Source organism: Phanerochaete carnosa (genome assembly GCF_000300595.1).
Source record: "Phanerochaete carnosa HHB-10118-sp unplaced genomic scaffold PHACAscaffold_1, whole genome shotgun sequence".
Taxonomy (NCBI): Eukaryota; Fungi; Basidiomycota; class Agaricomycetes; order Polyporales; family Phanerochaetaceae; genus Phanerochaete; species Phanerochaete carnosa.
This window is the reverse complement of record NW_006767628.1, coordinates 105,057-132,471: the sequence shown is the minus strand read 5'-3', so window position 1 is coordinate 132,471 and position 27,415 is coordinate 105,057. Positions and strand designations below refer to the sequence as shown.

The 27,415-nt window shown below is 52.6% G+C and overlaps 7 protein-coding genes across 7 annotated transcripts in view; 1 reads left to right on the top strand and 6 right to left on the bottom strand.

The window, feature by feature from the left end:
* The window catches only part of PHACADRAFT_85378 (uncharacterized protein), a gene marked incomplete at both ends in the record, with an annotated part of 3,150 nt that extends 2,622 nt beyond the window's left edge, over positions 1–528 (top strand). The window contains one exon of the mRNA XM_007389606.1: positions 59–528. Coding sequence (XP_007389668.1) covers positions 59–528 — 470 coding nt within the window. The remainder of the gene's footprint in view (positions 1–58) is intronic.
* Positions 529–2,475: 1,947 nt separating this feature from the next.
* PHACADRAFT_203451 (uncharacterized protein) lies at positions 2,476–4,133 on the bottom strand (the record flags this gene model as incomplete). The annotated part of the gene is made up of 7 exons (XM_007389605.1): positions 3,992–4,133; positions 3,846–3,931; positions 3,502–3,774; positions 3,283–3,415; positions 3,023–3,123; positions 2,749–2,962; positions 2,476–2,642 (listed from the first exon to the last, which is right to left on the bottom strand). The coding sequence occupies exons 1-7, from the start codon at positions 4,092–4,094 to the stop codon at positions 2,476–2,478; spliced, it is 1,077 nt and encodes a 358-aa protein (XP_007389667.1). The 5' UTR covers positions 4,095–4,133.
* Positions 4,134–6,745: 2,612 nt separating this feature from the next.
* On the bottom strand, positions 6,746–8,733 carry PHACADRAFT_246036 (uncharacterized protein). Its single transcript, XM_007389604.1, has 12 exons — positions 8,665–8,733; positions 8,571–8,605; positions 8,353–8,512; positions 8,169–8,230; positions 7,993–8,099; positions 7,844–7,940; positions 7,596–7,736; positions 7,519–7,534; positions 7,401–7,461; positions 7,317–7,349; positions 6,845–7,255; positions 6,746–6,791 (listed from the first exon to the last, which is right to left on the bottom strand). The coding sequence occupies exons 1-11, from the start codon at positions 8,706–8,708 to the stop codon at positions 6,845–6,847; spliced, it is 1,167 nt and encodes a 388-aa protein (XP_007389666.1). The 5' UTR covers positions 8,709–8,733; the 3' UTR covers positions 6,746–6,791.
* A 1,795-nt stretch (positions 8,734–10,528) lies between these two features.
* On the bottom strand, positions 10,529–11,313 carry PHACADRAFT_203449 (uncharacterized protein; the record flags this gene model as incomplete). Its single annotated transcript, XM_007389603.1, has 4 exons — positions 10,529–10,826; positions 10,888–11,012; positions 11,068–11,207; positions 11,268–11,313. The coding sequence occupies 4 exons, from the start codon at positions 11,311–11,313 to the stop codon at positions 10,676–10,678; spliced, it is 462 nt and encodes a 153-aa protein (XP_007389665.1). The 3' UTR covers positions 10,529–10,675.
* Positions 11,314–12,020: 707 nt separating this feature from the next.
* On the bottom strand, positions 12,021–12,278 carry PHACADRAFT_246032 (uncharacterized protein). The gene has a single exon (XM_007389602.1). It carries the CDS (start codon positions 12,259–12,261, stop codon positions 12,073–12,075), a length of 189 nt encoding a protein of 62 aa, XP_007389664.1. The 5' UTR covers positions 12,262–12,278; the 3' UTR covers positions 12,021–12,072.
* Positions 12,279–13,460: 1,182 nt separating this feature from the next.
* PHACADRAFT_246031 (uncharacterized protein) lies at positions 13,461–14,203 on the bottom strand (the record flags this gene model as incomplete). The annotated part of the gene is made up of 1 exon (XM_007389601.1): positions 13,461–14,203. A coding segment is annotated over one exon (346 nt), but the record flags the coding sequence as incomplete, so codon positions are not given.
* A 3,217-nt stretch (positions 14,204–17,420) lies between these two features.
* PHACADRAFT_246027 (uncharacterized protein) lies at positions 17,421–18,733 on the bottom strand (the record flags this gene model as incomplete). The annotated part of the gene is given in 3 exon segments (XM_007389600.1): positions 17,421–18,142; positions 18,217–18,658; positions 18,670–18,733. 2 exon segments carry the CDS (start codon positions 18,571–18,573, stop codon positions 17,423–17,425), a joined length of 1,077 nt encoding a protein of 358 aa, XP_007389662.1. The 5' UTR covers positions 18,574–18,658; positions 18,670–18,733.
* Between the last annotated feature and the right edge of the window lie 8,682 nt (positions 18,734–27,415).

The following is a 27,415-nucleotide window of genomic DNA, read 5'->3' as shown; positions in this document are numbered from 1 at the left end:
GTGTGTCTGTCATGATTTATGTTGCATATTTGCAGACTCACCACAATCATCTATACAGTGCTAATTTTTACTAGAAGCAGTTTAATCGCCTCCGATGTCCTCGTCCTTGTGTTGACATGGATCAAGTCGTATCCGCACTGGCGGGAGATGCGGCGGCTCAAGCTTAGCTCTTCCGTTTCGACTGTGCTTCTGAGAGACGGTATATATCTCATCCCCTTTCACCTGCCCATACACAACGAATCTCATCGAATCTTGTCTAGGCACCGTTTATTTTCTGTAAGCTACCACATCATGTGCGTTCGCAATGGCTGTGTCTCACATATGAACCCCAAGTGCACTTCTAGCCATGAATGTTCTAGAACTCCTGACCTACTCAAACATGCTCCTGGTGCAGGTAATTATCGAAATCCATCTCTATGGGAAGGTTCTGATCTCATGTCGACAGGGTACCTATGCGAGCATCTTTGTCCAGTCCATGGTAAATATCTCATACTACGCTCGGCCGGCTGGGTATCAATCGCTGACTAGACCTCATTATTTATAGCCTCCGTTGCTGGTTCAACGCTTCATCCTCAACCTCCGCCAGCTCAGCCATACCGGCCAGGCTAGCAGTGCAAGCATCCCGGATGAGCAGCACTTGTCGCGCATCCCTGTGAGCTTCAGAGTTCCCTCTGATTTTCTAGGGAATGTCGGCGAGCCTCTGGACCATGGCGCACCAGAGCGAGCCTCTGAACTTGACGATGGCGATGACGGCGGCTGTGTGGCAGAAGAGCCGCGAGATGGTCTAGAATCAGGTCTCGCGCAGCCGGCAGGCCCGCCGACCACACGCCGAGAAGAACTCACGGGATCTGACGCTCTGGTGCTGCGTTCCGTCGAACGTATAAGCAAAGGGGACGACGCCGGGTTGTCTAATTTTTCTGCGCCGAACGGTTCTTGAGCTTTCTTCTACGGGTGCCAGTTGGGTGAGTCTTCTGCTCTAAACCCCGTTAGGACCGTAACTTAATCTAGACATCTTTCATGCAAATTTTGATAATTGGTCACGCCATCTTCCTATGACCGTCAGTGATCACCGACTGTTGTGCCGGCCTGATGTTGGTGTTGAAGGCAGACAGTCACTTCTTATCGTTTAACGCCTCCCTTCTCATATTCAACACTAGTTCCAATCTCGTCCTCGTTATCTGTACTACTCTAGAAATCATGCCAACCCCTGGTCGCCGTACATTATATGCCGCCGTACCTCTGGGGCATCTCTCTAAATTTCCTCACCGCCGACTCGGACATTCTCAGTGGCGGGATGGTACAGAATTTGGTATATGTACAGCTTGTGAGAACAACATCCGACAATTTGCTCCTTTCCCCTGTGATAGCTTCTGTTGTTTGATTCCTAATGTCATGATCTGTCAATAGACACAAGTGGTGCATCCAAACAGACGGTACTCGCCACGGAACCGGCGCCGCGTTGCGCGTCTCATATAGCGAGCCCTGCTCCCACTTCGCCTTAATCTCCGTAGTTTCCACACTAATCGGTAACACACAAAGCTCTGGTAAAGAAAGTCACTACCGGAAGCCAGCCCCACCGGTCAGGATCTCGCCAAAGTTTATCGAAAGAGCAAACAGCGCACCCATCATGCGCCACATACAGCGCAGTAAGCTCTCGAGCACACGCCAGGGATCCTTAAGCCCGCCCTCGTCGTCGAGGCCCATCAAGCTCTATGCGAAGATTCTGCCTGTGTAATTCAGAGATGATGCCCTGCCTTGCACCCCTCATCCAGACTGGGTAGGAATTTGCCCGTGCGCCCAATGCTTTGCCACCTGAAATTGCGGACATGATTGTCAGCGCGCTCATAATCAGCAAGTCCTTCGCGCTTGATACCAGGCTTCATGTTCCGCCACCAATAATGCTTTACATATTTCATCGTCCTTTCATACCCCTCGTATCCGCAGACTTCATAGCCGTAGAATACGCCGGAAGATACAATCATGTACTCTATAGCAACGGGCCAAAATCAGGAGAGCGCGACCCGCAAAGATGGTAGACATACATACAACCCGTGGCATATATAAGAATTGCTAGTACCTCTACGGCTACGCATGAAAGCTCGAGCATGACCCTTGAGTCCGCCTTTCGCGTGCCCCGCTCGCAGCATAAAACTCATAGCGATTTGAAAATGACGACATACTGCGCCCCGGGACAGAAAATCCTGCCGCTGAGGGGGGAACCTTGTGGGCAAGGTCTTCTGCATCGCAGCGCCACACCGCTAGGCATGCCGATCGCACACAAAACTCAGTAGCACCAAACGAGCGCTGTGTTCATCCTGATCTGGAAAGCAGCCAAAACCATTTTCAGTGGATTACAACCAAACAGGAGTCAAAATCAACATGGGCGGGAACTGGACCCCCGGTTCCAACATGCCAGCATAGAGAGCAGCCACGTCGACTCTCGTACCCACGATAGCACACACCCACGAGCATGCACTACGTCCGGCTGGCACTAAACCCCTCCAAGATCACATCCGCCGCCTTCTCCGCGACGCCATACACCGTCGCACTCAAACGCGCGCTGATCTGGAGCGGGACAACCGACGCGTCGACGACGCGCAGGTTCCGCGTGCCGTACACCCTTAGCCTCGCGTCCACGACCCCTATCACCCGCAAAATCTGCATCAGCAAAACCCCGCCACACACATACACACACACGCACGCGCCCCGCGAAAAAGAAGCGTTTTTATTATCATTAAGGAAACGCACCCCCAAGCGCGCGCCGCATCATCGCGGCCGTCCCGACCGGGTGGTCGTTCGAGATGTACGTCCCGCGGACCCACGCCGCCCAGTCCGCGTCCGCGTCCGACCCGCCGTCGCCATGCACGTCGGGCACCGCGCACCGGCGATCGCGACCTGCAGGTCGAAGGGCGCGGTGAGGTAGGGGGCGCGGACAGTCGGGGACGCGAAGGGGTTTGTTGCTCTGGCGCAGTTGGCAAGGGTGAGCACGTGGGGGGACAGACGAGAGGGGAGAGGAGCGCACGGCGATGGAGAGGTTCCCGCGGCTGAAGGGGAGGAGGCCCCAGACGTTGATGCCGAGGTCGTCCGACGCCGGCTCGCTGTAGAACGTGTCGAGGATCGCGGCTGTGTGCGACTCAGCTCTTTTTTTCACGTCGTCCGTACGAAACCAAACATATCGCCTTACGGTGGTCGTTTGGAATGTTGCGCGCCTGGACGCGCATGACCTCCTGCAGCGCCTCGAGGCCGACGCCGCACCCCGCCGCAGCCCGGCTGGCCGCCCACCGGCGAACGCCGCCGCGCCGCCGTGCAGCGCGCCGAACGAGAAGAGCGCGTCGACGCCCGGGAAGCCGATGGCGTTTGGGATGCGCGGCGCGGTGTCGTTCACGGTCGTGCGCGCGGCGAGCGGCGTTCCCGCCTGCGAGTGGATGAGATTGTCAGTATAGTGGTGGTCGAGGGAAAGGTCGAGCGGGCGGGCGACCGACCCCGTGGACGGAGGCTCACCTGGTGTTGCAAGTTTCGTCCGACGCCCTCCAGTCGGACGACGACGTCGATGCCGAGGCTGTCGAGCAGACTTTGGGGACCGATGCCGGACAGTTGGAGTAGGGCGGGCGACTGGATCGCCCCGGCAGACAGGATAACCTCGTGATTGGCATATAAGATATAGTCTTGGTGCGAGCCGTCGGTCGAGGTGTTTGAAGGTGTCGGGGCGGACAGCACAGCGTGCGCGCGTTGGAGACTGTTGTTGCTGGGCTGCGCAAAGAGTACGCGTGTAGCCTAGAGGACGCAACATGTATCAGAGCACTTTCATCGGCTGTTAGAGCGATGGAACGCGCCATGTGTCCGACGAGCACGACCCAGTTGCTGCGGGTATTCTCAACCAGCGTGAGGTACGCTTCCGCAGACGACGATCTGTAATCGTTTCTGGCGGGGTCTATGCTCTATTCCTGATGTGCTCAGCATCGGTTCGGAAGGAGCGATGTGTCGCACTCACCGGCGGTGTGACAATTACCCCGGACGGTCGTCCGTCGTTCACGCGTTACAGAGTGAATCTTCAGCATGATATTAAGGGATCTGCGCATCCATAGAGGGAGCATCTGCTCAGTCTACAGCAGGCCGCGGCGCAGTTGAAGCATGCCACCATCTTAGCTCTGTGTGAGAACAGATAGTCGATGCAATATCTCAGTTTGCGGTGATCATCCAACTCGCTGGAGAGACCCAGGAGCTGAGCTCAGCGCTCAGCCTCGAATGCGCCTTTGCCTGCCTCGCCATTCCAACACCGTATAGCCTCGTCACATCTTCCAAAATTGATGTAGACGAACCAGAGAGGTTGCCGCAGCGTGTAGTGGCAATACGCTGCGAACAACGACATGTGCGTAATGCAGGTGTGACTCGGATGCGAACTATGGAATGCATGCATGGGCCCTGATAGTCCAGTACAGACTTGCCACGAAAACGCAGGTTCTAGATTACGTATGCACGGACGCCCGCCTGCGGGCTACTCCTCTCTAACCACTACCACCACCGTCGACCTACACATTAAGCCTCCTACATTGCCGAGCTAGACGATGACCTGATATCCGCTATTGAGCTGATAGCTCTCTCCGCTCTTAATTTTGTCGTCCACTTTGTTCTCGGCTTGTACGCGCCGCGCGGCCACCAGGAGGCAAGGCGTCGTTTCACCGCACGCGCCGACAAAACGCACGTCTAGCTCTTTCCTTGAAGCAATCGAGCAGGATGCACCATTTTTTCTGCTCGAAACTGGCTTCTGACTTGTTTTATACGGCGTGAGGCCGTCCTGGTCCGCGACGCTTATCGTCACTGGAAGTAGTGGTGCCGACGTAGGATATGAAGGCATACAAGGATCTCAAATTTTTGCGACGTGCGTTTTCCTCGCCTCTTGCAAAAGCGTTCACTGTACTCATTCTGATCTCATCGCACAGACCTAGGAATTTGCGGGAAGAATACGCAAAGCGACCAAGAGCAAGATGAGGTCCCGTCTAGGCGGCGGCGGACTTCAGGAGCTCTTGACGGTGGAGAGGAGAGGAGGTAGCACAATCACAAGCAGGTAGCCTAGAGGACGGAGGTGCGCACACTAGTCGAACTCATGCGTTCTCTGTTATTGATATTGCCAGGAGGCAGAGCCCATCAATACATTCACGGCGCAAACCGAACAATTCCAGCTCACCTGCACGACAAGATTGATCTATGGCTGCTTCACGATAACAGAGCTACGTACTACCTATGGTAACAGCCGTGGCGAAGGAGCGCACTCCAAGACCTTGCATCTCACGAACATCTCGGTGCACGCTCGCACAGGTCCGTCCATCACAGCCAGCGCGCTCTTCAAGCCCTCCGTTTTACTTCCGACGTATCTCGGCAGATGCTAGCGCAAGTTCACCCTCAGTGGCCACGCGCCTCCGCTGCACCCGCTCTGCGTCACTGCCGCAGTTTGTGCACCTGCCGTCGCGACGATCGTTAGTAGTCCACTTGCTCGAGGACCGGCACACGGTCTGCCTATCACCGATTTTCTTCTTCAACAGCTTCAACATGCATCAGGACGCCATGAACACAAACAATCAACGACCCGCCCCTATGTGGACCTGATATGTGCGCTCGCTGCTCTACTTTCCATGATTACTACTGATCGCTATCGTTAAGGTAGAACTACATACCATTCTTCCCGTTAGTTCTTACTTGTACCAGTGTTCCTTCACGTTGCTCATGTATTTAATTTCCCCACCGACGAGCGTCCGCATCAGTGTAAACACTTCGGCAAAAAACGACAAGTATATTCACGTTCGACGGCATCAGGCTGTAGGCGATTGTATCCTCCCTAAAGCCTGCGCGCTTTACGTCACCCTCGCTGTCAGATCTCTACCGTAAGCTGTTAGGCTTCGCACCGCAGTCGTGGATTACGACAGCGATGCCTGACCTATCCGTCCAAGTTCCCGCGTAGGCGCACAATCCCGCCTTCTAATAAACTGGTTCGAGATGCCCACTCCCTCCTGGTCCGGATGGCTGCCTTTCTCGGTCTAGCTCGTCGTTGTCGAAGCCTTTTGCCGCAGCTGTCCTCGATACCGCCGTCGTCCTGAGCTCCTGCCAGCCCCGCACGCGCCGCCAATCCCGGCTTGCAGCCGCACATACCTCCAGTACCAGCGCCGCTCCATGCGAAAGCTCGGCTCAATCCTCTACAGTGGGCTCGACAGCTTACGAAAACGAATGTGTCACGAATACTGTGCTACTTATACCGCAGCAGCCACCGGCACCGTCCAGTCCAACGCTGCCGTTACAGGCAGAGTCTAAGAGCGGTCTCGCGCCGCCTAAGCGGACGCGGCAACGGAGCAGAGATTTATGAAGTATACAGGCAACGAACGGTTCTGGTGGTGATTTAACGTCAACCTCAGTGCGTTTTCATGTATCAGTGCACTCGTCAAACTGCTAGCATTGTCAAATTTTCGTGTGCCAGTTTGCTGACCAAACGAGAGGCTCGCGACGGACGAAGATGGGCAGATATCGGACCATATTTGACGCATTAATCCTGTAGCTTGCACAAATAAGAGGTTTGGTATCACCGCACTCCCGAGAACGCGTAGTTCCATCCACTATCGGTAAAATTGTGAGAAAATATAAATGACGGAGGGCGAATTGGGGCGTATAAAAGACGGGGATCGAAGTATGATATACTTAGTAAATGTCTGTTTTCTTCGGTGCCAGCATTGAGCAGCACAACAGCCGGTGATTGCAGGAGGTCATATATTCATGGTATGACTATACATCCAGTTCACAACCTGCTTGAGAGACGTCTGCTTCGAGCCGCCAAAAAGGCATAGCGCAAAACACGCACCTAGTCTGCAGCCAAGTAAGGCCCAAGGACCGCTTCGCGCGGGAAAGCGGTCAAACAGACGTCGTCTTCTTTGTTCGCGCGTTCGGTAGATCGCAAAACTGAGGCGATGTCGGCTTCCGTCGGTTCCTCGAGATGTACAATCAGCGGGCCTGAATGTTGCGCGAGTCCCTCTTCAAGTCTGTCCCGTTGATCATCCGCCACACAGCGATCGTCGTCGCCATAGTGCTCCTCAATGTGCTCCGACTGGCCATGGTCCAGAGATTCCCCAATATTCCCGAGGAAATCGGATGGCACCCCGAACCTCAGAGACAAGCGGGAAACGTGCTGCGCGCCGAAGCCGGGTTCACTAGCCTCAGTGGCGGGGCCTAGCTGGCGGAGGTTGAGGATGAAACGCTGCACTAGCAAGGGGGGCTGTAAAAACCGACGCCTAGTCAGCGAGGACCCTTGTTATTTGAGCTTATGGAATTATGACCAGAGACTGGATAAAGACGATCGCATAGGTGCCCTGTTGAGACAAAATCAGAACCTTTACAGGAAGATGTATTCGAATCATTACTGTATCCTCGAGACGACTTGAGTATGTCAGTAGTTGTAGGATGCTTACGCCTAGAAGCGCACTCGGAGTTTATATATTAGACACGTTCATTGTGAAATTGCATGATATGATAGCTTACAGAAAATAGAGGGATCCTAGGCGAGTATGCCATGAGCTGCGTCATGCATGGCAAGTGAAAGAGGGTGGCATACATACCGTCTCTGAGTAGCACAGTTGAAACAGAAGAACCAAGCTTGAGTCGCCGCATGGCGCGCCATTGCGCGAGGGACTTGACCCATGTCAGTATCAGGACAAGGATGTCGGAGGCGATTAGACTGCATCTTGTAAGGAAGAGCACTGGATGTATGTTCAAAATGTGGTAACATAACATAAGATGCAGCAGACATACGCCTAAACAATGCAGTCAGCGTACAGCCAAGCGGTCGCTGCAGTAGGCCGGACATACTCCATGCTTAGCTTTGGCGGTATGTTGGTGGAATCGAAGCATCCAGTGACCTGCGGAGTCTCCACGAAAGTGATTGAGCTGCGTGCCCAGTTGAACTGGACGCAGGTCAGTAAACACCACTTTACGGCTGATGGAGAGATGGCTCACGATATTTGTTCCAACTGGTATCATCCCAAGTGCCAGTACAATCGCGGGGAAAGCATATTTCATCCTCGAGCCTTGCCAGAGCGCGTACACACGCAAGGCAGAGAATACTATGCAGAACCCAGTCCGTTTAATGTGACTCGACGGCGGACGTGCTCGGTGGTGTGGTCGCTGCTCACCAGAAATTAGGACTGTAACTGCCAAGTATATAAGCACGTTCAATATGTGACCCGGTGTACACCTTCAATGCATCACGTGCAGAGGTATTATCAGAGAATCTTTCGCCGGAAAAGGTGGTGTACGCCTGCAGAGTAATTTCCGGTAAGGGCAGCTATCTATCCTTAATTGTACGTATACTCACACCAGGCTTGACTATCACCGGGCTGTGCGACCTGCAGAATCAGGCCCAGGACCATGAGCCACCGGACGGCCAGTAACAGTAGTGAGGTGACCGTGAACTTCCTTCTCCACACTGCCGCAATTTCTCGGTCCAGCGTTATGACGTATTCATAGGACACAAGGCCTAAGCGCGGAAGCTATTCAGCGGACTTACGTCGAGGCTCGGAAACGCGACAACGTACTCAGTACCGAGAAAAAGACATAGTCTTGTATCAGACTGGATGCATAGCTTGCGCGTCAGAGGCAGATATGTGCTCCAGGAGAGAGAAGCTGTACGCTGTTTCTGCTTCCTGCTTCAAGACTTCATTTGGTTGAGACATATTTCCTGTGGTAAGTCTTCAGAAGGCGCGAGCTGGTCGGTGCAGGAAGGCGAACTCACGTACAGACCATATATATTGCGGCATGTACAGTGCTGAGAGGCCGCAGATCACTGTAAGCCCCAAGATTGCACCTCATTTTGTCACACGGATATCAGCTGACTGTTGTGATAATCACCGCACTGACCCTGGAGCATCAGCTTTCGATATCAGTGTAACAATCAAATGGAAGTGCAGCGAGAGCAGAACGTCAATCGCCAGACGCAGATCGCATGGGAGACCATTCTGTTGAAAGCAGACGTTTCAAACTGCACAGACAAACCGACGAGCTGAACGCCGTAGGTAGACTTACCGGGGACAGGACATCAAGTCGCGGCTCAATCCCAACTGCACCTTCCGCCTGCGAAGCGCCAGTCCATGTTTGCCTCGATATTGTAACATCATGCAGCCTCATCACGCCTTCTAGAACAGATGTGGATGCCGCGTACGAGATGCTTCATCTCTAGGGCACACGTGCAGACAGAGTCTCTCAATCTGTGATAAAATTGCACCAAAACTTTAGCCAGATGGATACCGCGTACCCTCGGACAATCACCTTTGCGGTCTGATGTTCTCCCAGTTACGTTCGGCATAGCCTACGGGTGCAATGACAATGGGTTGAGCTCTGGTAGTAACGTAAAGAGAGCGGGGTCAAATGTTCGAGGCTCGCACACAGAAGGCTCGCGGGCACGGGCTTTGTGGCATCCGCGGGCTGTTCCCGGATCTCCGCCCACGCGTTGCATCCATTGTCGCCAATTTGGGCGATGACTTTACGCTGTTCAGATAGCGGCTTTTCCCGCTCTGGGTCCCATGACGCGCTTCGTCATCTTCTTGTGAGAGCTGTGCAGCCTGGTCACATCTCCCTCTGACGCTCTCCAACCCGGCACGAGCGTACTTGAAACCCTCGAACGCACCTGATTCTGTGAGCTTCGCAACCCTAAACTCTGCGAGATAGGCAACATGTGGGGTATTCAGCGTGAACACAGTTCGGTCGCACGGCCCTGGGAACAGCGGACTCACGACAGACCGAAAGACCGTGCTCGGTCGTACATCAGATCTCCACTTCGTGGCGTCCTGGTGCCTGATCCGCCGTCACGTGCGTGCCGCGCAGCTACATTTGCAAGCGTCGGGTTTGACATCATGGCGGGAATAGCAGTTAAATCAGAACCGAACCTCTCCACAGTCCCTCGTATTTCGCAACGCCAAATATATCCGCTCTTTGATACATTGACTGAGCAGATTTTCTTGTTTTCGTACGCCTTACCTTACACCAAACGACACCGACGAACCGCTATAAAGCATCCACCGCCTCGGGATACGCTGCCATTATCATGTTCCACACAGAGTCCCGCAGAAAAACCCGCTCCAACGCGCACGCTCGCTGTAGAATCTACCGTACGGCAATTCAAGATGTATGTCTCGAGGACTCACACCTCCTAAGCCGTCTTGCGCCGCGGTTCCGGTGTGCATCGCCGTACCTGCCACAAACACAATACGAGCGCATGGAACTACCGTCCAAGGAGAAGGCACGAACACAGGCGACGACGGCGACATCAGCCTCCAGCCCTATTCCGCCACCGATCTTCTCGTCGATAATCTCCTGGCATGCGCCGCGGTTTGTTGTGGTAATGAGACGAGATACGGGAACTGAGAAATACTATGAGGCGCACTGAGGTAATATTCTCTTGCACAAACGAGATGCCCGAACACGCCAAGGACTTCCTCGTCGTCCGAAGGGCGATATCCCGCCCTCTCCGGTCTTTCAAGTATCTGCGACCCAATCCTCACGTTAGCCGCTCACGTGTACGCACCCACATCACACCAGGTTGCTCACCAATCGTCACTACACATACGCTTCGCGAGGTGCTTTGCAACAGGAACGGGAGCGCAAACTTGGCGCAGTCGACGTCTTCCGTGAGCGCAGCCTCCCATTACATTGAGGAGATGGCGCGGAGATAGCCTGGGTTCATCGACATAAAGAACGTGTACAGACGCTGGTGCACTGTCACGTCTGCGAGAGGCGCGCCGATGCCGAGGCTCGCATGGTTGGACGCGGCGTCGTGCTCTGCGGCGTCCGTGAGGCTAAGCAGACAAAAAAAAAGTGAAAACGCACTTGAAAGCGCGCGCTCCGATGACAACGAACTTCCTGCCGACGTGCAGCGCGCTGCAGAATGGAAATTCATTGAGTGTACAACTGTGCCGGCGAAGTTGTCCTGAACCAGTCGGCATCAGCGCGAGTGTTTCGGAATATCGAGACGATAGACTTGCCTTGCAATGTTGCACGCTTTAATGATCAGCCCATTGCAACGACGACGCGCCTCACAGGTTGAGGGTGCTGCGAGCAATCGAAATTCGGGAGGGCGACATTCCACCTCTGCTTGTCACTGGTATGATGTATGGGCGTAGCAGCGGTTGAGGCTTGGAAGTTGATTTCGGGCGCATCGGTATAAAGCTCGAGCCAGTCTGCGAACTTCGATGCGGTCAGCACGCCGGCTGCAATGACGTAGCGAGATGTGGACGCACCTTTTTCCGCAGGTATAAAGACAGGCCAGATAGAGGACTCCGCCATCAGCACAGCGCCAATGAATGCGGCAGCAAACGCACATACTGGCCCATGCAAACTTAGCTTTTCGCGCCTCTCTCTCTAACGATGGCCCACCCGCTCGTCCGCCTCTGCCACGAGATTCAACACACCCAGCGTGTTCAGCCGCGCCGCGACCGTCATTTGTGCCTGGAGACACGAGCTCTCCCCGTGTAACAGGTGGTGTTGAGACCGAGGGAGTTGATAGCGTCCATGGCGCACTGGGGAGCTGGACTGGCAGGTCCCAGCAGAAAGAGCCGAGTGGAAAAGCTATATGAGTGCGTGTCGCAGGTGATTGCCCTCATGAGATTGATGTTATTAGGCGGAGGCGTGATGAGGTGCGAACGCGTCGTGTGTGTTACAAATGAAAGCTGGTCGAGGTAAGGATGGTAGTGATCGTGGAAAATATGGTAAGCAGCTGATGTTAGAAAACGCTGACATAATTAGTGACATAGTAAGCCGAGGCGGATAATCCTCGCTGAACGGTCTCTGATTTCCTGCGTTCGCCTATTGCATCCCGTGAACCAGTTCTCGCCATTTCATTCGCCTTAGGTCCCGACACGAGTCGCTAGCTGACCCTGACGGACGTTGCATCCTCACTTCGATATGTCGCACTCACCAACGGTGTGACAAATACCCCGGACGGTCGTTCACGCGTTCACGTCCGACCCCTGCATCAACTCAAATTCCTTTGCGGTTTTGCACGTTTGTATGAAAGCGTTTTGTTTGATTCCGGCGCCAGATGCATTACTGGCCATGAAAATCGGCGTTCGGGAAGGACGGCTGGACGGGCCCGGCATATCTGTGGAACGAGGGTTCGTAGGACGCGTTGAGTTGCGGGCACTGAAGGGCATCTGGCGCGTGGAATATTGTTTCGCTCTGAACGGCGTGTGTCAGCCAGGTGAAGAAGCAGCCAGACGGGGCGTCGGTGGTCATGTGAGGGTTATATGCGCCTCGGAAGGCCACTGCAGGCACCTGGCCAAGGAACTTTGGGGCGGAGGTGTGATCGCATCGGCGCTAAGCACTTGCCGATCCCGCCCGAAGCTAAACGGGGAGATGGTGCGCCACTTGAGCAAATAGGCGCCAATCTTGACGCACTATTGCATTTCATCGCGCTCCGGGGTGACATCCCCGCAGCCTTGCCAATGGTTCAGTGAAGCGCGTCCTTCCGGGCACCTCGATGTATCCATCCCGATCTAAAACAGCCCGCGTGGCGTCCGAGCATCGCCCGCACGACGACCCCGACTTCAGCACGCATTCGCTTCCCTTCAGCTTACAGTGGCCTATGATAGCCTCAAGCGCAACCATACAAATTCGCACGCTCAGCACGTGCGCACTCCTCCCACGCTCGGCCATCATTCGTCTGGTCTGCCACTGCTGACACGCTGCCGCTTGTGGCGCCAGAGATATGCTCGACGGCTTCGGGCCTTCTGAGATACAATTGCTGACACGATTGCAGACAATGGGCGCGTGCCACAAGTTCGTCGACGGCGAGATCATAACCCGCTCGGCGTCGCGCTCAGCGACGGGAGCGGGATGTCCGCAGACGTCGTTGTCGCCACAGAGTGCGTGTGATTTGGCCGCTACTAACACGGCAACTTCAGCTCATGTGTGTTTCCGTGCAGCCCCGACAACGTGCTTGCCGATCTGCAGCTACTAGACGCGGCGGCTCCGCCCATGTGGGGCCTCAGCGACGAAGGCGAGCTGAAAGGCCCCTGATGCGAGTTTGCGGGCGTACCAAACACGCGGCTCACGAAGGCTGCCCCGGCACGCCCCTCTCCTGAGTACTTCGAGGGAGGCGCCAACGTGCACAGCGCGGGCAACTTCGCGTGGTGTCTGCACCCCTTGCAGCTCCTCGGGCTGCGCCAGTGGCGACGGTTCTTTCACGATGAGTTTTTGGGTCACTGATTGATGTGGAATGTACGGATCAAGGCAGAGCGGGAGGGACTCTTCAGGACGCGCTACGCGTGTGTTCGCATGCTCGATGCGCTGTATGATGGGAAGACACCGTAGAGAGCGGCATTGGGAGCAGCCGTAGCTGTTTGCATCGCGACCTAGTTGGTCTCTATAAGTGTGATCATACACCTCTCTACGCTCTTTCCGTTCCAGCAGAGCTTTATATGTGACGGGATGTTGGCACTGCAAGCCACGGCATCAAGGACATAGCTAAAGGGTCGTTATGGACGAAAGTAGACGGACACTAAATTATCTGACGCGTCAACCCTACATGTCATATGTAAGCATAAGTAAGGACTTTTGTACCATCATACTGCCAAGAGCAGCGGTAGTTCTAAGAAATTTAAATACGGAGCTGTACCGTTCATAACTATAAACAATCGATGCAATCCCTAGAAGAATGCAGATGACATAGACAAGACTGGAGGGAGCATTAAATATAGGAATTGGAGCACAATACGATACAAAGTAGCTGCATGCTTCAACGTCGACGTTGTTCAACACAGCAGCTATCGGTGGCCACTCACGGCTCTACCGCGACTGTGTCAAACTGCCCTGGCGGAGCACAAGGCAGGATTACCCACCTATTCGGTCGTCACAGAAGGTCACATCCCGCACGGAGAAGCAGACGGGCCCGGAGTTGCCCTCTTCGCTCCCACTTTCGACGGACCGCAAAATCGGCGCGGGCGCGGCGCCAGCTCCTGTCAATTCCTCCCGGCATGTGGCCGCCGACGGGCCCGGCGCCTGGAGCGCGAAGCCCCCCTCGAGTCCGTCTCGTGGCTCGTCCACTACGCAGTGGCCATCGACATCGCCGGCTTCTTCGACCTGCTCGGATTGGCCGTGGTCCAGAGGCTCGCCAATATTCCCGAGGACATCGGAGGGCACCCTGAAGCTCACAGAGAAGCGGGAGAAGTGCTGCATATCCGTGTTGTCTTCACTGGCCTGAGCGGCGTGGCTAGGCTGGCGGAGGTTTAGGATGAAGCGTTGCACCAGCAAGGGGGGCTGCAGGCACGTCAGTGAGCATTCTTTTATTCGAGATTGTGGGTTTTTCTACCAAGTACTGGACAAAGTAGGTCGCATAGGTGCCCTGTCGGTGCAACATCAGAGCTTTTCCAGTATGATTCACTCGAATAATTACTTGATTCACGAAAAAATTTGAGTAGGTCAAAAGCTGTAGGATGCTCATGCTTAGAAGCACGCTAGGAGTTCATATGCTGAATAAGGTCGTTATAAAGCCACATAAAATAATGTCTTACAGAAAGTAAAGGGTGCCTATACCGTCATTCCTTGAGTCACATCATATACAGGCAAGTGAAAGAGGAAAAGATGCGTACCATCTCTGAGCAACACAACGGAAATAGACGACGCGAGCTTGAGTCGCCGCATCTCTCGCCAGTGAGCGAATGAAATAATCCATGTCAGCACAAGGGCGGCAGTGTCAGAGGCAATTATACTGCTTCTTGTAAGAATCAGCACTGCGCATATGTTCATAATGTGGTAAGAATATAAGGTGAAGCGCAGTAGACATACTTCTGAACAATGCTGTCAGTGCACAGCCAAGTCTGCGTGACAGCAGGATGATACATACTCCGTATTCAGCTTTGGCGGTACGCTGTTGATGTAGAAACATCCAACAAGCTCTGAATTATCTAAGAAAACGATTGAGGTTTTTGCCCAGTTGAACTGGATGTATGTCGGCAAAGCATCAACGACCTGGCTGACGGAGGGGTGACTCACAATATTTGTTCCGACTGGAACCACTCCAAGCGCGAATACGACCGCAGGAAACATATACTTGAACCTTGAGCCTTGCCAGAGCGCATACACGCGCAGAGCGGTGAATGCTAGACATAGAGGCTGTTGGTTTTTATACAGCGTGATGACGAGTGCGCCGATTCTCACCCGAAACCAGGACTGTATCCGACAAGTACATCAGCGTATCTAGCACGTAAGCTGGCTTACACCTTGTATGAAACGTGGGGGTTTAGTCAAAAATGTCTCTCCATAAAATGTGGTGAATGCCTGTCAAACGGCACCATGAGATCAGTCGATTTCCAAGTGTTGTATACTCACACCAAATTCGTATATTACCGGGTATTACAACCACTCGGACCGGGCCTAGAACCATGAGCCACCGGGTGCCCAGTAACAATAGCGACGTGGCCGTCAACTTCTTTTTCCACACTGCCGCGATTTCTTGGTCCAGCGTCATGACGTATTCGTAGACTACAAGGCCTAAGGATGAAGCTCTTCAACAGAGTACCACCGAGTCTTAGCAGTTCAGCAACGTACACAGTAACGAGAAAAGGACATAGCTTTCTGTCTCGCTGGATACATGCCTCGTGCGTCAGAGACAATGTATTGGCTTCCTATGGAGTGTTTAACACATACATTTCTTGATACTCCTGTTTCAGGTTTTCGTTTGACTGGGACATCTGCGGTATAAGAAGATGCTGGCTGGACGATGCAGTGAGGCAAGCTCACATACAAGCTCTATATATATTGGAGCACATGCGGTGCTACAAGGCCATTAGCTGCATGCCAGAAGATTGCAGATCGTTTCAGCGCGTAGATACCTAGCTATTGTGATGATCGTCTCACCGGGGATTGAGGTGTGGCGTGATCCTGTGACCAGTATAACCTGTGGTTGCCTCTACAATCAGATAGAAGCGTAGTACGAGCCCGACGCCGCACCGGATGAGATGCTCAGTTCCCAAATCCAGGGAGCGCATGCGGTCAGAGTTCCCCAATTGGCAAAGTACTCGCAACGAAGCGAGTTTGATAGATGCCGCGCGTTGAGCGCACTTGCCTTCCCCACGCTGGTGCCGCTCCAGCTGCGTTCACCATAGCTCGCGGCCTGTGGCGGCAGTGCACTGCGGATGCCAGCGTGATGTGGGGGCGACTTTGATGCAGATCAAGAACTCAGAATCTGGGCTCTGGCACACGAAAGCGCGGAGTCCTGTGATCTCACTGCAGATTCAGGGATTCGCGGGACGAATGCATCTGCCAGTGGTGCTGAGGTACGCACCAAAATGCTCATATTTTTATCGCGCATTCATTGCATGCCGGCGGGTGAAGGCCGCACAACAATGATATAGGATGAATTCGGGTGCATGCACGCTGCGCTACTGACATCTCCGAAGGCAGAGCCCGTCAGCACACTGTGCGGCGTAAGTTGATTGACTCCGGCTGATGTGGATGACTAGGCTATCTCGTGATCACTCTACAACAGACAAGCTGCTTACCGTTCATGGCGGTGGCCGTGTCGACGGAGCGCGCTCCAAAACCTTGCGCTCCATAGGCGACGAGCATCTCGGCGCACCGTTCGCCATGGCTAGCGCTTCGGGGTGAAGATGCGACCGCATCGCAATGATGGGGCTTAGTGCTAGAGCGTGTAACAACAAGGCACGGCAGTGCGAGGTTATAGGTGATGAAAGCCGTTGCGAGGTGCGGGCGTTGAGCTGTGCGAGCGTGCAGTTTGGGTACACGGTACACTTTTGGGCTACAAAGGTGTACGGTGTACTTCTCTGTGGGCGCAAGAGTGTGATGCGTCTCAAAATCATGTCAATGCTTAGTCAACGTCGTATGCGGCGAAAGGAAGCATCCTGCATTAAACTCGAAAGATATCCAGTCGGGCGCCAATTGCTCGCCGTTCCCGCCCGAGACTAAACAGGGATATGATGCGCCATTGGCACAAGTAGGCTCTTTACCCGCCGATCGTTCCGGCGCAGGCTTTGTGGCGTCTGCGAGCCGTCCCACTTCCACGGGGCTAATTAGTTAATATTTTCAGCTGAAAGGGGGACGAAAATCGTTATGAGAATAGAAGCCAAAAAGACCGAACACTTTCTGGTAAAAACATACAATAGGTAAAACCTGGAAATAGGAGCCAAACAAAGACACCTTTTTTTTGGTGAATCCTGTTGCAAAAAGCTGTTCTGCTTGCAGCAAAAAGAGGTACAAATACTGCTGGGCTATCCATATATAGAATAATAGATATATTTTCTATTGGGATAGGTACAAAAAAAAGTATGCATCTACTATCTATTTGCTCAAATAGGAGAGCTGACTTTTGTCGCAAAAGAACTGTAATACAAATACATTGACTATTTTTTGGCGTTGCTGTGTGTGCCCGCTGACACGTTCACTGGTCGTCCACTGGTCGTCCACTGGTCGCCCACTGATCTACCTGCCGGTCGCCTGAACAGCGCCCACGAACGCGAGCGGGTCGGGCAATGCAAGCGGACAACCCGCATGGGGGAAGACCTGCTCGGCGTCGATCTCGCTCACGTCCCACACCTCGGGCGCCGACGGCAGCGGTGCTATGAGGCTGCTCGGCGCGAAGCTGTCGTGGCTCGCGAACGCCGCCGTGCGCGGCGCGTGGCGGCCCGTTGTGTGCGCAACCAGGGGAGGCATGATCGGCCCCGGCGTCGACGTCAGGTCCCTTGACGTGTACCTCGACGCTGCGCACGCTCCCCATCTTGCGGCGGCCCGCATGGATCTCGGCGCCGAGCCACGCGTCCTTGCCGTCGCCGCCGTTGTTGTTCCACAAGTGCACGTTTGCGTGAGCGGTGCGGAGCTCGTCGTCGTCCTCGCTCGTGTCCTCGCTGGGCGCAGCGGCAGCGACGCTCGCGATGAGCTCCGCGCCAAGGCTGCACCCACAGAGCACGCGGTACGTGCGCACGAGCGCCGTGGCGTCACAGTGCGCGCGCAGCGTGAGCAGCCTGCCATCGAGCAGCGGATGGTGCCGCGCGGCAGATAAAAGGTCGGCAAAGTAGATGTTGAGGGAGGGGTGGATGAAGGTGTACGCCTCGGCGCGGTCGGGCGAGGAGGAGGACGGACTGGGGAGCGCAGGTGGAAGAGGCTTCGTGAGCGCGCGGAGCCGTTGCAGGTCTTCGGAGGTGATGATGTGGTTTGCGGAGGGTGTTAGTTGGAGACAAGAGGCAGGGACCGCAAGCGGGGGGATGGAGACGACGGAGACGCATCGTGCAGGAATAAGGAAGATATCTGCATGCGGGGAGATATTGAGTTGAACGAGACCGAGAGCGGCATGTTGGTAGAGGGACGGCAAGTCGTGTAGGCCTGGTGAACGGCAGGCGAGATGATGACGGCGCGTGCGGCCGCATCCGGAGCATCGACGCCGCGCTGGCGGGCACGCGCCGCAACGACGCGACACTTGTCACGTCCGTCTGCCAGTTTGTGGTGCTCTCGCGCAAGTGCACCGGCGTCGGGAGTGGAGACGACGTGATTAATTGTTCGCGAGGTGATTAGTTGCTTGTTTAAGTGGTCATGCATTGTAAGTGGCGATTTACTGGTAAGTGACCACCATTGTTTTGGCGATGAGTGAGCAATGAGTGGGCAATGAGTGGGCAATGAGTGGGCAATGAGTGGGTGATGTGCGGGCGATCTCCTAGCAAGTGGCCATCAATGCGCGAGGCGATGAGTGGGCGCACAGCAGACGATGAGAAGGGGGCAATAGGCCATGAGTGGGTGACCAATCTTATGTCTGAAAACAATACCAGTTTTTTCCATACAAGTTTCCCTGATAAAAGTCCAGCTTTTCTACCTCATATTTTGTGGAGACAGGAACCACAAAATAAGTTTGCTCTTTTTGTCTCACCTGGAAGGAACCTTTTTGGGGAAAATGTGGAGAAAGAAATGATGATGATTTCACCCTGAGAATATTTCGGCTCTCCTAATACCTCAAAAGGTGTAAAAGCAGTGTATCTTTTCATACCACTAAAACAATAACATCCCCATAGGAAAATAGCTTAAGTGTATTTACGAAACAAACTGAATGTGTTTTTGTACCTCTATCCGCACAAAATAGTATAAAATTAGCCCCGTGTTCGGTCATCGACCCACACACTGCCTCCATCGTAGCTAAGCTCTGTGCTGCTGAACCGACAGCTTCTTCAGCTCCGGGTCCTGCCGCTGGCTTTTCTCTCTGCTGAGTAGCACGCGCCGCACAGCCTTTTCACGCCTTCCTCCGAGACTGAAAGTTCCCGCCCGGAACGAGTGCTAGCCAGCCTTGACCACTCAGGTAATCGCATTTATACCTTCCCTACTATGCGGCGTTCCTCGAAAATGTTTATAAAAGCACTATAGGGTATCCCGTTATCACTGCACGAGACCGGAGCACCAAAGGGTAGCGGCGCCGTACCGCACGCACTGACGCGGACGGCCTACACGCCCAACTCCTTCAGCAGGGCAGCCGAGCAAACTGCACCATCTGTTATACTTGAATTCGACCACAACTCTGCTCTGCACGGTGCGAAGAGTCAGCAAAGATGCCCGGGTTCGCGACACTTGTCGCCAGCGCGGAAATAGTAGTGGTGTCGACGTAGGATACGAAGGCATGCTCAGAATGTCCAAGGCGTGCGTTTTGATTCTATTCTTGTTGGCGCATGTGCTGCCAGTCACTTTGATCTCGTCGCACTGACCCAGGGCTTTGCGGGGCGAATGTACCAGCCGGTGTACACGACTCACCTAATCGGTCGTCACAGAAAGTCCAAATACCATTCCGCACGGGAGAGCAGGCATTCCAGAGCTACCCCCTTCGCTTGCACGTCAGATGGATCGCGAAATTGGCACTGGCACGGTGTCAGCTCCTGTTAGTTTCTCCCGGCACGTGGGCGCAGACGGGCCTGCTTGGTGCGTGAAGTCCTCTTCGTGGCTCTTTTTGCCGCTACGTGGCAGTGGCCATTGACTTCGCCGGTTTCTTCAACCTGCTCGGATCGGCTATGGTCTAGAGGCTCGCCGATATTCCCGAGGACATTGGAGGACACCCTGAAGCTCTCAGAGAAGCGGGAAAAGCGCTGCGTGCTGGAGTTGTTCTCACTGGCTTGTGTAGTATGATTGGACCGGCGTAGGTTGAAGATGAATTGATGCACCAGCAAAGGGGGCTGTAAGCACCAACGCCCAGTCAGTTGTTATTCCTGTTACCCGGGCTTATGGACCTGTTACCATGTACTCAATAAAGATGTTGGCATAGGTGACCTGCTGACATGAGATCAGAACCGTTCTCGAAGGATGCAATCAAACAATTTATTCATCTGCGGGATTGCTTGAGTACGTTAGAAGCTGTAAAATGGTTATGCCTAAAAGTACACTCAGAGGTCATATGTCAGACAGAGTTAATGAAAGGACACATAATATTATGGCTTACAGAAAGTAAAGAGTGCCGAGGCCGATATTCCTTGAGTTGCATCGTGTATGGGTGAATGAAAGAGGGCGAAATACATACTGTCTCTGAGCAGCAAAGCTCAGGGCCTGCTGCACTCTTGCATGCCGCGATGAAAGCGCTCTGCTTGATCCCAGCACCGGATGCATTGCTTGGCATGAGATTGGCACTGGTGAAAAAGCCTTGAACAGGCCCTGAGAATCCATGGAAGGGTGGCTCGTAGGACGCGTTGAGGTGAACACGTTGAAGTGCATATGATGGGTGGAATGTTTCACTCTGAACAATGCGCGTTAATCAAAAGGATGTTCAAATAGAGGTGCAATACCGTGACAGCTGACCTTCTTCATGTGGCTCAATAGACCTCGCTCGCCGGACCATCCCTAACTGACTAGTCTCTCCTCGGGAGTCAACAGCTCATTCCACGAGTCACATTGCGCGTCTTGTCCGCGTGTCCATGCCGCGCCGTTGATCGAGCAAGCGTCGTCCCTCTAGATAGCGCGCGTAAGTAAGCATCGGCCATGGACTGTGTACTAGGAAAGAAGTAGTACTCGTCAATTGCTCACCCTTGGACTGTAGACAAGCTCCAGTCAAGTGGTCTGTCGTAAGGTCAGTGCAGTTATTTAGCACGGCTTTAATGATTAGGACGCTGATGCTCGAATGCGAGGAGAGCCGCGCGGAGAGTGCGGGTCCAGCGGTGCTGCCACCAATGACCACAAATATGAGATATGTAGCGTTCAGCAGGACAGTAGTAACAATATTCAGCTTTGCTTGCAGAGCGCAAGCCAGGACCGTGAGTACTGGGAAGGTTGTTGTAGTATCTGAGGCGCCGGATGCGCATCAGCCGCGCCGGCAGAGATACCGACATGACGCGCTTAGGCCGTCATGCCCAATATGGATCTGTCATGCCCGTTTTAGATATGACCCACGCAGAGCACTCTCGGCTCTGCGCCCCGTTATGTTTCCTTGTAGTCTCAGCTTCCTAAGGTACATTTTATTGGTCTGACCAGATTAGGAAGTAGATAACCTATATAAGAACATGTAGTATTATCCTAGGAATTTATCCTTGATTACTCATGAATTCCCTGCCTGCACGAAGTCTTTCACAACAAAGGTGAAACTGGCGAGGTCCGCTGAAACGTTGTCCAGATGGAGAAGATATCACAGAGCACAATGCCGAGCATTGATAGCCTGAGCTTTGTATGTATGCTGGCATATGAGAGACAGCTTAACATGCAGTGGAGTTTGCAGCATACTCTATACAGGAGAAACGACAATATTCAACCCGCGACCATCTTCGACCAAGCTTTTACCACTGCTGTACATAACATACGCTTAGCACGGAGCCCCTTACCTAACAGTAATTTACGCACCAAAAATCAGGAAATACTTCAGCTGGCTGCTTGTCGTGCATGGTTCCTCTCTGTTGTGGCAGATCCAGTGTGACGACGCCACTTGTCAGCCTGCTTTGCCTTCGCACCCAGACTTATGGCATTCTGCCTTTGTGTGTTAGACACCTTGTGCTACGTGCTCTTGTGTGAGCCAGTTCGCGCTCGTGCAGCCATCGATCATCACTCCGCAATAACAATCTTGCCCACATCTTGCCCACATCTCACCAGCATTCACAACGCATTGCCGCTGCACGCAGCATGGGCTATGCTGCACATCTGTGGTTAGTCAAACACCAGATGGGCAATGGCAGCCGCCCAGCACACAGTATGATGCATCATAATGTCAGGCTTGCTTTGTTGCAAGTTTATCACAGTCTGAGGAATCCTGTTGGCATACATGCTCTGGAAAGAGGGCGACCAACTTGCTGCATTCAAATCCGTTCTAGAAGCAATGGTGAGCCTGAGGCTGCATGGTGTTGTGATGGTGAGGGGGAGTCAGAGCAGGTGAAAGCGTAGTTGATGCTGAGCCGTGGTCATTCCTTGTCACTCTGATGAATCAGATGGTTCAGCGAACTGAGATATTGCGCTAACTCCCTGTATTCTCACACAGAGCTGAAACGGTAGCATGCGTTGACTGGACCATGGCCTGCCGCAAACTGAGCAGGTGGCTATGCAAACTCTTCTTCTCATTACAAAGGTCTGTTATCCCACGTCGAACATCATGGCATCATTCTCTCCTCCTTTATCCTGCTGTAACATGCACTACCTTCCCCAACTCTTGGCTACATTGCATCAGAAAAAGGAAGCCATGCTATTCGATGCTACAATCAGCTGGTCTGTCTATCAGTTGAGTAGTTCTATTTCCAGCAGAAATGTTGAATACCATGCAACGGTTGCAACTTACATCTCAGAATTGATCTTACGCTTTCACTGCACTTCTATCTGACTGTAGAGGCAACCACAAACTATGCTGGTCTTGAAGAGCTATGCTATACCTGATTCTCCAGTGAGGTAATTATTACAACAGTCAGATGTGTTGAAATGTGCTGTGATCTTGGAATCTGCAGCAGATTGCCTCACAGCACTACATGTGCAGCAATATATAGAGCTTGTATACGAGCTTTCCTCTCTGCACCGACCAGCTTGCACCTTCTTGCACCACTAGTATAATGGCCCAGTTAAATCAAATTTCAAAGCAGTATATACAAGAACTGTACGGATTTTCTCTCCCTGGAGCACACATACTCTGCCCTGACACACAAGCTACATATCTAGTCTGACAACAAGCAATGTGTCATATTCACTACTGTATACGTTGCATCATAGTTAAGCCTTGGCGGGGCTCTGCTGATAAATCTCATTATCAGGTCTTGTAGTCTATGACTACATTATAACATTTGACTGAGAAATTACAGCAGTGTGGAGAAGAAAGTTCACAGCCACCTCACTGCTGTTGCTGAGTCTACGGTGGTCTATGGTTCTGGGTCCAATTCTGCAGGCTGTAAATTGGGGACAAACTAGGTGTGAGTATGACAACTTCGGTTAAATATATGTTCCCCTCACGATACTGCTCTACAGATGTGCACCATGGCATGATCTGGAGAAATGTGCTCTGATAAATGGGTGAAATTGGTACAAGGTGCAAACTCATTTACGAGCTGGAAATTTTTGTGTACTTGGCAGTCACAGTCGCAATTTTGGGTGAGCACCGAGCACATTAGCCGTCAAACTATATGGACTTAAAAATGGGTTGATTCTCTTCCCAGGATTTTCTGCCCTGTATGTGTATGAGCTCTGGCAAGGCTCAAGGATGAAATACATCTTCTCTGCGGTTATACTCACGCTTGGGACAGCCCCAGTTGGTACGAACATTGTGAGCCATTCCTCTATTAGCCATGTAGTTAAATCTTACTATAACGCATTCAGTTTCACTGGGCACGTATCTCGGTCACTTTTGTGAACTCGGAGATTCCACTGCTCTCTGGGTGTTATGAATTCAGCAACATATCTTCGCAGCTGAACATAGAGTATGTTACAGTCTACTAGTAGCTCGGTACGGCGACCGCTTGGCTGTGTGCTAATTGCATTATCTAGGTGTATGTCTGCTGCGCTCCAATTTCTATCCTCGCCGCACTATTAACATCCATACAGTGCTTGTTCTTACATGATGCAGTGTGATTGCCTCCGACATCATTGTCCTTGTACTAACATGGATCAAGTCATTCAAGCACTGGCGAGAGATGCGGCAACTCAAGCTTACTTCATCTATTTCTGCTGTGCTGCTCAGAGATGGTACACATTTTGCCACCTTTCACTTGCCCATATATGACACGACTCAAGGAATACTGGTCAAGGCACACTTTATTTTCTGTAAGCTATTATATCATGAGACTTTTCGACAACTCTGTCTAACATATGGCCTTTGAGTGCACTTCTAGGCATAGGTGTTTTACAACTTTTAACATACTCAAACAATCTCTCTGAAGAAGTAATCATTTGAACGCATCCTTCGAGTTGAACAGTTCTAATCTTGTACTATTGACAGGGCACCTATGGCAACCTCTTTATTGAGTACATGGTAACAAGCCTATACTAATCCTAGATAACAAGGATAATCACTGACTAGGCATTGGTGCTTACAGCCCCCCTTGCTGGTGAATTGATTCATCCTCAATCTATGCCAACTCAACAACACTGCTGAGGCTAGTGAAAATAGTTCCCACACGCAGCACTGTTCTGGCTTTTTTGTGAGTTTTAGGGTGCCCTCTAATTTTCTCAGGAATATTGGCGAGCCTCTGGACCATGGTCGGTTGGAGCAAGCTGAGGGAGTTGGCGACAACGGCCACCGTGTGCCAGAAGAGCAGCGAGACGGACTTGAAGAGGGTCTAGCACAGCATGTAGACCTGTCAGTCACATGCCAAGAGGAAACAATGGGAGCTGACGTCGCCCTCAGGTTAGTTTTGCAATTCACTGAGCATCGGAGCAAAGAGGACAGCGGTGTCGTGTCATCTGATTTTCTGCATGCAATGATGATTGGACCTTCTGCGGCTGCCGACTAGGTGAGTAATTTGCTCGATGCTTCATTATTGTAGCTTAACGTAGCCTCTCTTCGAGCAGGTTCAGATATGTGGCAGAACCTCGAATATATGGCCGTCAGTGGCCACCGCCCGTTGTACTGCTTGACACAGGTGTCGAAGCGGACTCTGGACACCTCTCGTTGCGTTGCGCTCCAGTTCTCATATTGATGACCATTCCAATCTCTCCTCTTTTATCTGTATTCCTCTTAGGACTTTGCCAATTGTTTATCGCTATAGATGGCCAGACGCGTTCCTGTAAAATGGCGGTGCAGGGGCTCTTACTCATATGTACTATGGATTGCAGGACCAGTGAGTCAAATACCCAATTTTCACTAGTTTTAGTCCGTCACAGGCCTTTTGTGCAAATGAAAACCCATTACCAACTTCTGATTGCATATAAAAGCAGTTTGCGGATCAGTGCGTGCACGTAATCTGATCTAACACACACTAAAAAACACACGAGGCTGGTTGGTCGTGAGTTGGGGTGAGCTGGAGTGGTGCACTGTGTGACGATGGCAACTGCAAGCAGCTTGCTTTCGTCTGCAATTACGACGCTGCTCAATGTAATCTGGTCGACCTCATGACCCCAGATTTGACCTGGATCCTGTCGCCAACAATATTCCGGCACGCGCCGTTATCTGCAGCGTATTGTGATTCACTGTGGGACATAATACCGGCAAGCCACTAAGAGGCTGACACATCGATATCCTACCTCCTACTGCATATGTCAAACAGGCTTGATTTTACTTTATCGCTCTTGCTGCCATTGTCGAGCCTGTGTCTGGCCTTGGAAAGGTTGTCAGACTGCTCGCTGGGATGTTTTTTTTAGACATGCTACAGAGGAATGTGGGAAGTCACATGCCTGTCTAGCTCTCGAACATCCATGGCACGGCGTTTGGCCATGGGCTGCTCAGGCTCGAAGCTGAAAAAAAGCGAGTGCATGTTGAGCTGAGGCTGTCACGCGGGATCCCCTCCTAGTGATACTGGGCATTCATTGTACTGGAATGTATGCCAGAAATAGTAACAGAAGGCCCTGAGAGGAGGGTGAGAATGCCGGAGTTGAGGGATACAATGTACCTCAAGCTGCGCTGGACCATTGTCACGTCCACGAGGCTTTCTGCTTGGACGTTGAACATGAAAATGTTTGGACGGCTTACTGATGCTGCTGTCTGCGCAGCCCAAATAGATATCATGTGCTGCATCAGATATACTTATCTTCAATATCCGGCATAGGTCCCAGGATATTAGGAGTGATGGGTGCACTTGAAGTGCAGCTACCAATGACCGTGGCCTCGTTATCTTCAAAATCCCTCGTAAATTTGAATATTGTTGGGTGAATGAGGTGCCCTTGGACGTCCTCCTGTCAAAGCTAAGCTGGTGAGAAGATGCGTTATGTGCACCTGAGTAGCAGGCACCTGTAATGGGAGTGTCGTCCTTTTTAAAATGCACCCTGGCACTAGCATAATGTGGTCAACATGCAGAGTTTGCTCTGGGCCGTCAGCATGCCGAAGGACAACGTCCCATTTGCCCGTCTGTTTGCTGTGGACTGCTCTGATAGCCTCTGGGGAGATACAGATGTCCAGCTCGAGTGCGTAGAGTTCAAGCCAGCTTTCTAGCTGTGGAGTGGGCCAGTAAGACGAATCGCAGCTCGCAAAATTGTTAGCGTACAGTTCAGGCAGAAGGAAAGACCAGTCAGGAATTGGGAAAATATGGAAGAATATATATGAATTTATTCACAATTGCAACACAGCAACTTGTGGAGGGTACAGTATATCACTGCTCTCTGCGTACAACAAAGTCAGTCTAAGATAAAACCGACAAACGAGAGCAGGCATATTTAGGGTCATGCATTGTCAAGCTGTCGTACCAATTCATCAACTTGTCACTCACACGCGCGTGCTTCTCAGCGAGAAGATGGCTCACATCAAAGTGCTTCAGGTGCACCACGACCTCAATGTTTACTACTTGCTTGGCGCCGCCAACAAGCACCTACAAAATGCAGAGGAGGTGAGGCCAATGAGGAACAGCACCATGGCAGCCGAGATATCACAGGGCACGATGGCCATCGGTGGTCATCTGAGGATTATATGCGCCTCGGAACGCCACTGCATTGACATGTTGTCAGTTGTGCAGGCACCTGGCCAAGGAACTTTGGGGTGGAGGTGTGATCGCATCACTCGAGCGTTCGTCCTGTGTTCCCTAGGGCGCTAAGTACTTGCCGATCTCGCCCAAAGCTAAAAAGGGCAGAGCAATAGGCGCTAAACTTGACACTTGCCCAACCACGATCCTAGTTGCTTCTCTCTTCAAGAAGCCTAGACTGACAGGGTGCCAGTGCTGCATGTCTTGGAGAATACTATGTAGCACTGTACATGGCATGTTCAGCTCTTCTACTCAGTCCGTATTGAATTTCAGTGAGTGCCTGCTGCCCGCCTACAGAAATGGCTGTGCTAGAGGAGCACGCTCCCTGCAAGCAGGGGTTACATCCCCAC